Below are 14,351 nucleotides of genomic sequence, written 5' to 3'. Positions count from 1 at the left end.
GAAAATCAAAAATCTTTATTACTATTCTGTCGTGACAAAATAACATTTTATACAAACAAGCCACCTATCACTTTAAAACATGAAAAATTGATGACAGGGTGTTACAAAATACAGTTCAACATTCTAATGCAATTACAAAGCATCCAGTTACAGATGTGAATTTATGCATCTTACATTTCCTGTGAAAATATTAAACAAATTATTGTTCAAAAATATAAGATTTACTCAGTGACATTCATTACCCTTCATAAAAGTCCCCAAAATACATTTCACATCACCAATTCAATTTGGTACCAATATGGAATGGACGAAGTTTTGATTGATGAAACAGTGAAACAAATGAAAAAGAAACCGCGTAAGATACAAATGAAACACCAAACATATTAGAGATAGATTTGGATGCAAATACAAGAACCCTTACATCATATCATCACCAGGCAAAATTTCCCAAACTGCTTTATTGTGCATGCATTCCCAATTGGTTTTAGCATCTGAGGCTTGTTCAAATGAACATTTTAGTTTTTAAAAAGTATTTTTGGAAATAACCCCTGAAAAAAAAATACTTGAGCTTTCAATTTATACGTATGGTTTGAACACCTTGAATTTCATTGCAGAGAATCCAGACGAATGAGTGATAAATACAGTGGCCAATATTCAAAAGTTTACTGCTCTAACTTGGTGCATTCAATCTCATCCAAATTCTGTCAGCACGTGCCAAGGGACAGGAAATTCACAGTAGAGGTGTTTGGTACAATAGAAACTTTTCCACCAACAAAAATAGCAACACTTAATGTACATAGCACTGCACCCCTCTAAACAGAAGCCAATGGACACAGAGTCAACAATGAAATTGCAATTCAGTAACACGAATAGTCACACCCAGGCATCCTCAGACAAACATACTTTAGAAATCCAGTCAATTGTTGTCACAAATTATTGGCTTTAAGAATAGAAATTACAACAGGCAACTGGATTTCACTTCCTCTGTTGCATTATAACCCCAGATCTATACAGAAAGGTGAGAAACACAATATGTGAAGACCAAGTCATCAATGTTTCAGTCATCCAAAGCCAGTAAACCAGATATATTTATTGTATGATTGAATACCAGATGGACTTTTCTTGCTAACAAGAAAGCAATCTTGATATTTTTCCCCCTCAATCTGGACTTTATTAGTTTATGCCATTTTGCATTGACTTATACAGCAAAATAGGAAAGCTTGTGCAATGCAGTAATATCAATGGAAAGCTGAATGCCAGGTTATCTTTTCTGTGGTGGATAATTGATTAAAAGGAAAACCAATAAAGGAAAAGGAAGTACAAAGTTAATGTATTTGATGGAATTTCTTAGTATAGTGCAAATGATCCTAACTGGTTTCATATTTTGCTTCCACCATTCATCCAATTAATTTTCCCAGTAGAACTAAGCATCAACTTGCTTAGGCTTTTGAAGAGTTCAGGAATCCCAGCCTGTAAGCTGGAAACAAAGTATTCAGAATTAAGTGTTAGGAATTAGTCCACTAGGGAATTAGGAAATAAATTAATCTCTTTAAGAAACTCAATACATTGCAAGTATCTCCACCTCTTTTCCATTTTCTCTGAAAATAAAAGTAAAAATTACAAAGCTTTCCTATTGCAAATAAAGCACTAAATAGATTTTTTTAGGCTGTATTATAGCTCCATTTGAAGACCAATGCAAAACTGTTATCAGGTGTTCTTTTGTTAAAAGAATTGTAATGCTGAACTGAAGACAAAATTCTACTGCAATGGTTGTGGAACAAATGTAATTTTGTTCTAGGGTAGAATGAAATAATCATGTAAAGGGACTTAGGGGAAATCACAGCAAAGAATTGCCATATCATACCTTTACCAATTCTTTCTAAAAACAATGATTTTTAAAATTATCATTTCTGAAAATTTAAGACAAATGCTGTCAACTAATGGCAACATATGCACAGAAAGATAACATTCATTTTCTAACAGCTGAAAAATGATGATTACTACTGTTCATGTTATAATTTCACTTGCTGTTGACTATATGGTTGCAATGAAAAATAACTTCATAAATATAGACCTCCAAATTAAAGCAACTCTGGAATTTTCTATTTTCTCTTTTAGAACAAAGGGTAAAAAAAAAAGCTGATCCAGTGAGGAATCCACTTAATTTATGGTGGGGAATGAAGAAAAAGTGTTAAGTGGCACCAATTCAAGTCTTTTAACATGGAAAAAAATGCACAAATTGGTGCACCAAGCTGGGTAAACAAAAGGATAAAATTGATCAGAATTTGTAGTAGCAGAGTGGTGGAACTTTACAGAAGAACCCAACATTCTGCATTGAAAATCAGAATAAATTGTGCATCAATTCACATCAAACTTCCACATGGAGGTAAAATTGAGTGAGAAGGCCAAAACAGACTCCAAACTGATGAAGTAAGACTCCCTCTTTTAAATACTTCCAAATGAAAAATTGCAACTGCAAAAGTATCAAGTGAATATCTGGAATCAGCACAGGTATACATAGGAATTACAGTATTTCAATTTTTCATAAATATTTCAAAATTTAGGTAATCATGTTGGCAACTGAGTGCAAGCAGGTTCGATATATTGTGATTTTATCATACAAAGCAACCAATAGTAAAAGCAACAAGATAAAAACTGCTTATACATACACTTCTGATTCCTGGCAATGCCAGGTAACAGCTCAGAAATACAAACAATATCCACAAATTTTCTTGCCAGAGGTAGATCAGAAATCAGAAGTATACAGTTAAAAATACAAAAAGGTGCAAAACTACCAAAGAACACCAGCTGACAGAATAATAAAGTTGCTGATATTTTACATGAAATAGATTTACTGTTATTCCTCACTTGTCTAGGCAAACAAAAAGGTGTGATCAAACCAAAATTAACTCATAGCTTCTACCCAAAACAAATGTTACCAGATGTAAACATATTTGCCCCCTATGGTAATGTTACTTCATGCTCAGAGACCAGATACGAGTAGATCTACATAAGGAGCCATGAGATCCAAACTGTCCTAGGCTAGTGAAAACAACAAATTCAATAACGAAATTGCATTTTCCAGTCTTTTCAAAGGAAGTCTGATTTCCTTAAGCCCCCTCACCATCTAACAAAAAAAAACAGCCAACTTCACCATTTCATATTAACAGACTCTTGGTTCAGCAACAGTTTCAATCAACCACATTCAAGCTCCTGCCTTATGGTTTCTCTCTCAGTGATGTTTGCTAGATCTTTGGGGGATTTTCTTTTGCTGAGAAGTACAGAGAAAAGACAACAAAAGAAAGATAGAAATAGGCAGATTGGGGAAGAACGCTTGAAAGGTTACAAATTGAAATTTACTCCAATACTTTGGAGTCCCAAACAATATATGTAAATGAACTTACTTTTTGCATCAAGGGACATCAACCATTGCAATTCCTGCTGTGGCATCAGTATATTACTGGTATGGAAGTAACAGAAAGTCTCAGGGAAACTATCAATGCAATGGTGGAAAATGATAACATTCAACTATTGATAGCATTAAATCACATTGATAAAAGTTCTTCATGTCACTATTTAAACTATGTTTCTAAATTACCAGTTAACCAGTCCATCTCTACCTTGACTATTCAATGACCTGTTGGTAAGATTGCCTATTTAAAAACAAAACTGAGTCTGGTGAAAATACTGACAGCAGTATCGCACTATCAACATGTTCAGAGATTTTCCTTTTAAGATCAACCAAGTATGAAACAACAACCCTAATACCTTTAACAAATACTCTTGAGCCCATCAATGACTAGGTATCACCTAAATTGTAAAAAGTGCTCACAGATCAAATGCAAGCAACTCCAAATCTGAACTAAGGCTGGCATCTCTTTGACTCAACTGGCATTCATATGAGTCCCAAGCAGCTTCTTTCGTCTTTGACTGTAAAATAGAGACAATATCAGATTCTTCTGTGTTCAGAATGATATCAGTGCAAAGATGCTAAGTACTTGTAATAGACTTTTCTGGCATTTGCAATCTAAAATTTATATCAGAAGTGGAATACCTGTAAAGTCTGTAATTAGATCTGAGAACCCATAGGTTTTAACTCTCAGCTGCTTTTTACTACAAGCCAAGCCATAAAAGATTTAGCAGTAATCAGAAGGTTTTGTTATAGGATGCAAACTATAAAATTAACAAATGGGTCTCAAGTTTTAGGCAGATATTCTAGTAATATACAAAATGGTGTGCTGAAGGTAGCTATTACATATCTTAACTTAAAGCAGACAGAAACTAAGAAATATGAAATTATTTCAGTTTCATCTAAATTGTGCCTTCAACATAATCACTTACAACATTGGTAAATACATTCAAGTCATGTCAATGGAATTATATGGAAATCAGTCACATAGGCTAAATTAAAATGCAGATTTTTAACTCATTGACCTTTTTTTGTATCCCTTATAACCAACTTTTCTGACTTGTAAACTATGGTACAGAATTAGAACAGAGTTTTGCAAATTATAAAGGAAATTAATGAAACTAATAAATATTATATTTCTGTTTTGAAACTTCAAAGTTTAATCTAGGATTGAGATAGCAATTTTCATATAATCGCATACATGAAAGTCATTTCTTTTTGCTAGATGAAGATTTATAGCTGATATGGGAAACAAGAAAATTAAATAAATCCAGGAACCTTTGGTGGCCCACAATAGTTTGGACTATCACAAAACTATATTCCTCAATAACGCTGTAAGTAGTTTTTAAATGGTGCTCACTTTGTTACTCACATTTAACAATTAATATGAAAAAGCATTCATGGACCTAGAAGGGATCAGATCATTAAAATAAAAAAATGATATGCAATGTCTGAATTGGAAACCAAGACAACCACATTTTGTGAAGATTTTTTTTCAATGTAAAAATAAACAATTTTGCAAGTCTTTGCATTTAATTCTTTGAGAAGACTTAAACTCCAGCTGGTGATAAATATGTAACATTCAATGTAAATATTCAAGTTTGGTCTGGATACTGCTCCATGGAAGATTTGAAGTACTGCAATGTGGTCACAAAGTAAATGGATTTTGTTTTTAGAAAAATGTGCACTGTAACAGAAAGAAGGTGGCCAAGCAGACTGCAACCATTTTTGTTTAAATGGGGTATTATTTGGACCGCTAATCAAACTACCTCTAGAATCTTCCACCCATACTTGAACATAGTGCAAAGCCATGTTCAAACTCAGTGGCGTGAATCTTTTACTATAAATACAGAAAAATATAGGTACTTCTCTTATGAGGAATCTTTCATCACAACTACGCATTCATTTTAGGTATAGGAAACAATACATACATTGATGGGTGGAATTTCCAGCTCAAAGTCTGAATCACTTTAGTAAACTGAACCAATTTCCCTCTGGTACAGAATGCATAGAAATGATAAAAGGTAATTAATTCACACAGCCAAAAAGCCAACCTCTTCATTATCAGTGCAGACTTAGACTGAATGGGAGGTGTCGCTGCTGAAATATACATTTTGCACAGATTCACTACTGTCCTCCATTATATGCATAATCTGCCTTGTTGTGCATGATCAGCTTGCTGTCCACAAAGTAAAAACTGTCAGACCGTGTATCATAAGGATTGTCCACCATCTCTTGGACTGCAAAGAAAGAATGCACACGTTAGGAATGTAATAAAAGCTCAATGAAAACATTAACAATCTAAATGAAATTAACATTTTGAATTTAAAAGGCAAATTCATCTATAACAACAAAAATTAGGCATTTTGTTCCTGTTGGCACTATGCTACAAAAAAAAAGACCCATTGTCTAACCCTCCTCTGTCATGTTTGGGCAGCAGGGTGGCGCGGCAGGTGGTGCAGCTGTCTCACAGCTCCAGCAGTCCTGGTACAATTCTGACCTCAGGTGCTGCGTGTGGAATTTGCACCTTCTTCCAGTCACCATGTGGCTTCCCCCAGGTTTTCCTGTTTCGTCCCATTTCCCAAAGGTTAATAGGCTATGGCAAATTGCCCCAAGTGTGAGTGAGTGGTAGGAGAATCAGGGTTGTAAATGGGTGTGCAAGAGAGAATAGACTACAGGGGGATGAATGGTGTCCTCCTTTATCACAGGGAAATAGACTTTCAGCTTTTCATTCACCCTGATGGATTTTCTTGATGCTTGCATGAAATCTGCTTAACCAATGAAAGATCATTGTGCTCTGCCCCTGCATTGGCCAAGTGGAATACATGTGCCATCTACCAAAGGGAAAGTTATCATTGCCAGGAACCTTCTTAATTGCCTTCCAGTGGCCACAGAGCTCTCCCCAAATCACAAAGTGGATTCCAACTTCATAGAAGCATGGTGGACATGATTTTCACCACATTCTAACTCCAAGAAAAATACAGGGACCAGCAATCACCACCATACAAGGCTTTTTTTTTAAAAAAAAAGCCACAAAGGCTTGGATTCAATCAATCGGGAGGGCACTGGAGCAAACTTATTAAATTTGGCTGCCAACAAAAGATTATCTCATCTTGCATCTGCTACACGATAGCACGCAAGCCCTGATTTTGACCAGTGGATCTGCAACAGACCCAATCTAAGTGTGGATTGACATCAAGCAGCACTGCAACATCGCCCTACCACTTTCATTCTTTCTTGTCACAATACTACACCGCCTCCAACAAGCTTCTTGGAATAAAGGCAATCTTGAAGACAAACAGGAAACTGACTGTTGAACCTATGACAAGTCTACTTCAGAACCCAGGTCATTCCAACCTCAGTTACCAAGCTGCAGCATGCAGACGCACTCATGCACACAGAGATTCAACCTCAAGTTATCATTGACTCATTCACTTAATTTTATAAGAGAACGGGTTTTGCAAATGGATGCCCAGCATAAGTGGCGGAACACCATCAGCTAAAGTACACAGCCACATGCCCCATTAAGCACCTCCTGACAGACCTATGCCAGGGCATGCAGGTTCCACATTGGCCTCGTCAGCTACCTCAAAACCCAGAGAACCAGATAGTAAGCAAGTAATCCTTGACCAAGGGAATGTCCAAAGAGAACCAACTATTGGAGAATCATGAAGTAGGGTTCTAAAGAGACAAATGTTTGCAATGAATATCCAGAATTCAGGAATTAAAGTCAATGACACTTTACAAAAGAATTTACATTATTCCACATCATTGACTTAGAGGTAAAAGAAAAGACACACAGAGTACCCCGATGTAAATGGATGCTAGATTTTTTCCACAATTTAAGCGTGGAGTAAGATCACATAATAGCAATACTTTTAATGCAAATTAGATGAAATTTAATACATCCGAAGCTCTGTTAAAATCTAGTAAAGGCATAATTTACTCAATCACTCCATACATTTCCTTGCCTCAATAAAAGAGATTAATACCTACATTATAATTTCTTTTTTAAACATACACCTATTTAAACATTTTCTAGAAAGTCCAGGTAAAACTGGTTAATCTGCAATCTCCCCAACAATTTTGCTTTTAGAAAGTAGAAATACATACTAATTTCTTCAGAAAGTTGAGGGAATTCATATATGTGCTCGCATGTGTTTCTGCTGTTAGGAATACAGAATCCAAAGTCGAAATCGAAACTCTTCAACAGCCTCTCCCTGAAGTAATGTCTTTCAATCATTCTGAAGCTATTCACAGGCTTGTCCCCAACTGTAAATTCTACCCTGTGAAAAAGAAAACGGGCAAAAAAATACAAAAGGAATATAAGAAGAAAAATGAAGCAGCAACTGCACACGTAAACCAAGTTGTACACTCATATTGTTTTGATCACAAATGAGATTTTTCAATACATTTATTCAATTATAACAAATCTGGCAGAACTAATCACAATGCTTCTTTATTAAGTTTCAATAGGCTGCACAGGAGTAAAAAATAAATCCAAAAACATACTTCAAGGCAAAAATTTAACATTGCCATGGAAACAATACGATCATTTTGAAATCAAAGACATTGAATATTCAGCTCTATTTATAAGATAAGATCTTTATTAGTCACATGTACATCGAAACACACAGTGAAATACATTTCTTGCGTAGTGATTTTGGGGGGCAGCCCGCAAGTGTCGCCACGCTTCCGGCGCCAACAAAGCATGCCCATAACTTCCTAACCCGTACGTCTTTGGAATGTGGGAGGAAACCGGAGCACCTGGAGGAAACCCACACAGACACGGGGAGAACGTACAAACTCCTTACAGACAGTGGCCAGATTTGAACCTGGGTCGCTGGCGCTGTAAAGCATTGTGCTAACCACTATGCTACCGTGCCGTATATTCTGAGAATCAGGTGTACCAAAACCACCAAGCACCTTCAGAAGCAGCTAAATGAATGGCTTTAATCACAAGTAACACCTCGTGCCTCTGGCAGGCAAAGAGAGGCTTGATGATTGTTAGTGGAGAAGAGAGGGGCATTATCCTTGATCTCCATAATAATTCTCAAATAGAGGGTAGTATTTGGCAAATGTTACAGACTCAGTGAAAGTCCCTTTAAGATAGAGAGTGTGTGTGTATGTGTGTGTGGGGCGTGCTTACGTCAATAGAAGATAAAGGATGTAATGACGTTGTTGAAGGAGTTAGGAGAGAGAGGGGGGAGAGAGAGGGGGGGGGAGAGAGGGGGGGGGGAGAGAGGGGGGGGGGAGAGAGGGGGGGGGAGAGAGGGGGGGGGGAGAGAGGGGGGGGGAGAGAGGGGGGGGGGGAGAGAGGGGGGGGGAGAGAGGGGGGGGGGAGAGAGGGGGGGGGGAGAGAGGGGGGGGGGAGAGAGGGGGGGGGGGAGAGAGGGGGGGGGGAGAGAGGGGGGGGGGAGAGAGGGGGGGGGGAGAGAGGGGGGGGGGAGAGAGGGGGGGGGGAGAGAGGGGGGGGGAGAGAGGGGGGGGAGAGAGGGGGGGGGAGAGAGGGGGGGGGGAGAGAGGGGGGGGGGAGAGAGGGGGGGGGGAGAGAGGGGGGGGGGAGAGAGGGGGGGGGGAGAGAGGGGGGGGGGAGAGAGGGGGGGGGGAGAGAGGGGGGGGGGAGAGAGGGGGGGGGAGAGAGAGGGGGGGGAGAGAGAGGGGGGGGGGGAGAGAGAGGGGGGGGGGAGAGAGAGGGGGGAGAGAGGAGAGAGACACCAGCCTGCTTGTTTTCTCTATTGATGGATGAGAAACAATAACTGTGTTTGCTACTGAAATCCATGTATGGAAGTTGGAAGTAATCCGGTGGAGTTCACTTTGTTGCTGACCTGTAGAAGGAAACAGGTATTTGTGTGTGGACGACCACGATTCGGATGCTTTTTGGGGTGAGGAAGTCACTACCGAGTAAACGCTGAAGTGTCGTTTGGGGTTCCATCGTGGAACATTTGGATTTCGTCTTTACTCTCCCTCTGTTCTCTACATCTACGTCTTCAGACAACGGTGGTCGTTCAAGAAGCCCTTGCTCATGTTTCACCTTATGGCTTGCGGAACTGAACTTTAAGAACCATTCCGGAACTGGGAGTTTTGGACTTTGTCACACACACACACACAGTTTAGTTTTGGGGTTAACGTTCGAGGTTTAACATTTTTGAATTCTAACATACTAACATTTTTACTTTTATTTTACGTATTATCATAAGTAGTGATTAATAAAATAGTTTTTAACACTGAATCATGCTCAGTGTGTTTCTTTTGTTGCTGGTTCGTGACACAAAGAAGTGCAAGGCCTATGGTTTAATGTACATCAGCCAAATTTCATTGTGAATTCAGAGTAGCACATGGGGGGAAATAAACTAAACAGTTTTTTTAATTATTTAAAGGTACAGTGTGTGCTAAGCAATGCAGTATCCCCAGTACATCACTACCTTTCAATGTGCAAACATATCAATGTCTCTCAGCTCGACATCCCTAGCATCTCTCAATCTTCAGTTCCTGTCTGTTGCCAGACTGCCTAATGCTTAGTCTTTATTAAACCCAGAATTCATCCAGTTAATCACAGAGTAACTGAAGACAACATCACTATTTTATCAGAGTAGAGGTAGGATAAATGGTTGGGGAGCTTGTTAATTTAGTGCTTAAATATTTTAAAAATTAAAGTGAAAATACTTTTTCCATATGTGAAAATGTGAGAAGGGAAGGGCAGGGTAGGGCACAGACAGGGAGTGGAATGATTGTGTGGGACAATGAAGCATGGTGGAGAGGAGAGGCAAGAAAGGAGCAAGGTAAATGGACAAAGTGACTGGGTGAGAGCAGAAAATGGGAGGGGGGGCAAGGGGATAATTGGGTAGAGAAGGAAAACTAACTGAGGGAGATTAGATGCAATGTTAAGTGATTAAACCGCATAGGATTAAGAGTGTGGCAGGGACAAGCTTCAGTAAATTTCAGGGAATGTAGAATGGTGTGTATGGTTAAATTGAGGTCAATAATCTGTGTTTCAGTATGATAGTAATAAGGTAATAACAATTCATTTACTAATTCGTTATTTCCCCCATTAACATTGATAGTAGGTTTGAAGTTTAGTTCATAATGTGCTATTGTATAACAATCACTATTTTTTCAGTACACAAGGCTTTTTAAGTGTTGCATGGACACTTCATAGAACCATTTGCCAAAGTTAAAAGATATTTCAGGTATAATGCACACTCAAAATCAAAACCTCCAAGAACTCTTGACGATGCATTTTTGTTTTAAGAAATGCTGAGTCACCCATCATTTCTATTATGGCCTATTGAGTCTATTCCATCATTCAATGAGATTACCACTGATCTGTAACCTACCTCCATAAGTTCACTGTCTCTTCTCTGTTGCTGAAGATAATTACAAATTTCTATCATCTTTTAGGTACAAGGATGTTTCCAAATTTCCCTGTTAAGGGTTGGTCCTAATTTTTAAGCTATGCCCCTTAATTTTCTTTTGGCTCAGTATATGAAGTTTTCTTTTTTCTCTATCTACCCTAATGGGTAATATTTCTCTAGCTACCCTGATTAAATCATCCTTTAATCTTTTAAATTAAATACAACCCAAGATAGGGTAGTCCAATCTCAAATTTAAAATTTTGGAGTCTAAGAATCATATTGGTAAATCTAGACAGCATTTTCTCCAGGCTAACGTATCCTTCCCAAGATATATTGCCAAGAATTTCTTACGGTACATTAGTAGTAGTCTAAGTTGGGGTTTGCATGGTTGCAACCATCTTGTAGGATAACTCCCCAGGTATAACCTGTTAACAACAGTTTCATGTACATGGATGTCCACATTGCCACGGAACCCCTATGTTTTTGGCCTCAAATCATGCTTTTTATCCTGTATAGTTCTTGTATATGTGAGCTCATATTTTGTTAAATTTTGCAGATGATTTTTGTCACCTATTAATTTGGAAATATTATGCTTCCATCCATACTGCATACAATATTGCTTATCATTGAGTTATTAACCTATACCATTATCTAAATTGTTGGTAAATACCATAAATAGTTTTGGCCCCAGCAGAACCTGCTCATTTGAATACCTCCGGTAACTCATGAGGTCAGAAGTTGATGAACGTTTGTTGATGAATACAAAATTTGCTCCAGATTACTGCATCTGCAGTCTCATTGGGCCGAAGGGCCTGTATCCATACTGTATTGCTCTATGACTCTATTACTGCATCTGCAGTCTGACCTGCAAACATTCATCAACTTCTTGCTGGGGAGTGTTTGTCGAACAGTGACCTACGAGTTGAAGTACGTAGTTCCCCGCAAGTCATATCACAGGTAGACAATCTGATGGAAAGGGCGTATAGTATGCTTGAATTCATCGGCCATGGAACCGAGTACAGTGGTTGAGACGTCATGTTACAGTTGTAGAAAACATTGGTTCTGCTGCACTTGGAATATTATGTGCTATTCCATTCACCAAGCTATAGAAAGGATGTGATTAAACTGGAGAGGGTGCAGAAAAGATTCACAAGGGCGTCTGGATTGGAAGGCTTGAATTACAGGGAGGGACTGGATAAACTGGAACCGTTTCCCCTGGAGCAAAGGACACTGAGGGGTAACCTTGTAGAGGTTTATAAAATTATGAGGGGCATAGGTAGGGTAGACAGTCACAGTCATTTTCCTTCGGTAGTGGAGTCTAAACCTAGAGGTCATAGATTTAAGGTGAGAGGGGAAAGAGTTAATGGGGATCTGAGGGGCAACTTTTTCCCCATATAGAGGGTGGTGGGTATATGGAATGAGCTGTCAGAGGAAGCCAGAGTCAGAGTCATAGAGCAATACAGCACGGATACGAGCCCAACGAGTGCATGCCGACTACAGTGCCCACCCAGCCGGTCCCAATTTCCTGCATTCAGCCCATATCCCTCTAAGCCTTACCCCTCCATGTACCTACTTAAGCGCTTCTTAAATGATACTATTGTACCTGCCTCAGCCACTTCCTCTGACAGCTTGTTCCATATATTCACCACCCTCTGCGTGAAAACGTTGCCCCTCAGGTCCCTTTTAAATCTTTCCCCTCTCACCCTAAACCAATGCCCCCTAGTTTTGGACTCCCCTACCCTGGGGAAAAGACTGTTACTGTACACCTTATCTATTCCTCTCATAATTTTAAACATTTCTAGAAGGTCACCCCTCATCCTCCTACGTTCTAAGGATGAGAAATCTAGCCTGACCAACGTCTCCCTATAACTCAGGCCCTCTAATCCTGGCAACATCCTCTCCACACTGCAATATTCCCCTGTATCAATACTGCCACTCCACCTCTTTTCTTTTCCATATCTTTCCCCTTCCTACCCTATTTCTAGCCACATCTGGTATTGCAACAACATTGCAACCCTATTTGGTTAACGGCACCTGCAGCCCACCAATCTTGTTTGATGTGCTTCTAGCATTTTACATACTTGCATCGTAAGACTGTCTAGTCCCCTCCAAAAAAAGTTGTTCCGGTGCTATTTATCTCTTTCTTTCTGCACCATTTTGCTCTCTTTCAATGCCACCGTCCTGTACTCAAGTCTCTGCCAAATTAGTTTAAACTTCCCCCACTGTACCAATAGAAACTTGGTCCCAATTCTGTTGTGCTATCATTTGGCCTATACAGGTCCCTCCTCCCCAAAACAGTACACCGGATCATATTGTATGTAGCCTGTCATTTCTGCACAAGTGCACTTGCCTGCTCCAATCTGACTGACCCTCCACACTCAAGGTGCCAAGAATATTTTGGTGGTGGGGAGGTGATGGAAAATGGTAGATGAAATCGGATCACAGTTGTGATAGATGATTGGGGGAATTTGGGGCAGAAAACACCCAAAGCCTGCAGCACTCTGCGTGGTGTGGCAGCAGATCAATTAGTTGTAGGACTCTGGCAGAGTTGGTGGTCTGTGCAGTGCAGGAGATTGGGGAGGAAAGAATGTTTTAGGATTAAAGTGATATAAATGACAGACATCCCAATTCAATCCTGCACAGGGAGGCCCAGAACGTTCTGGGAGGCCCAGAAATTGCATTGGGAGCCCCAAGGTGATTTGTGTCTGAACGTGGCCAGCCAAATTTCCAAGTGATAGGAAATGACCTAGAAATAACTGCTTCATGTCATTTGTCGGAAGAAAAGCATTATCCAATGAATTTCCAGGCAAATAAAGTGCTCTCCTGTAAAACAGGAACCTGGGGCAGGACAAAGTACACAATAGATTAATGGAAATTCCTACACAACTTCTCTACTCACTCCTTAAAGTGCACTGATACTAACCAATTTAGAAGCTGTTTCTACAGATAACAGAAATGCAATCTTTCTGTTTTGAGAGTCAATCAGGATAGACATCGTCTTGATCCACTCAGTGAGGCAGATACAGCTACAATGTTTAAAAGCCACTTGGACAGGTGCAGGAATAGGCAAGGTTTAGTGGGATATGGGCCGAGGTAGGCAAACGGGACTAGCTTAGATAAGTATCTTAGTTGGCATAGACAAGTTGGTCTGAAGGGCCTATTTCGATGCCTTGTAACTTTATGCTCTATATAAAATAACCTTCTCCAGCAGGAGAGCGAGAGAGAGCGAGAGAGAGCGAGAGAGAGCGAGAGAGAGCGAGAGAGAGCGAGAGAGAGCGAGAGAGAGCGAGAGAGAGCGCCTACCCTTAACAATAAATAGTATTACCATTGCTAAATCCTCTACTCTATTCCTGGAGAACCAAAAATTCAACTGAACCAGCCACATCATAACCACAGCTACAAAGCAGGTCAGTAAACAGGTATCGTGCAATGAATGATTCACCTCCTGATGCCCCACAGACTCTCTACCCTCCAAATAGCGGAAGTCAGAAGCATGATAGAACACTTGCCACCTGCCTGGATGAATGCAGTGCCAACAATTCCTAAGAGGTTTGGCACCTTTCTGATTGGAAGACAAGGATGTCACC

General features: G+C 39.7%; 1 protein-coding gene across 1 annotated transcript in view; it reads right to left on the bottom strand.

Annotated features, from left to right (window-relative positions):
* unc119.1 (unc-119 homolog 1) overlaps positions 1-14,351 on the bottom strand; it is a 59,339-nt gene continuing 44,988 nt past the window's right edge. The window contains exons 4-5 of the mRNA XM_052032146.1: positions 7,523-7,695; positions 1-5,649 (exon numbers count right to left, since the gene is read on the bottom strand). Coding sequence (XP_051888106.1) covers positions 5,537-5,649; positions 7,523-7,695 — 286 coding nt within the window. The 3' untranslated portion in view covers positions 1-5,536. The remainder of the gene's footprint in view (positions 5,650-7,522; positions 7,696-14,351) is intronic.

The sequence above is a fragment of the Pristis pectinata genome, chromosome 17 (assembly GCF_009764475.1).
Source record: "Pristis pectinata isolate sPriPec2 chromosome 17, sPriPec2.1.pri, whole genome shotgun sequence".
NCBI classification, from domain to species: Eukaryota; Metazoa; Chordata; class Chondrichthyes; order Rhinopristiformes; family Pristidae; genus Pristis; species Pristis pectinata.
The sequence above is the reverse complement of the archived record's forward strand: the minus strand, read 5'-3'. Positions and strand labels throughout refer to the sequence as shown.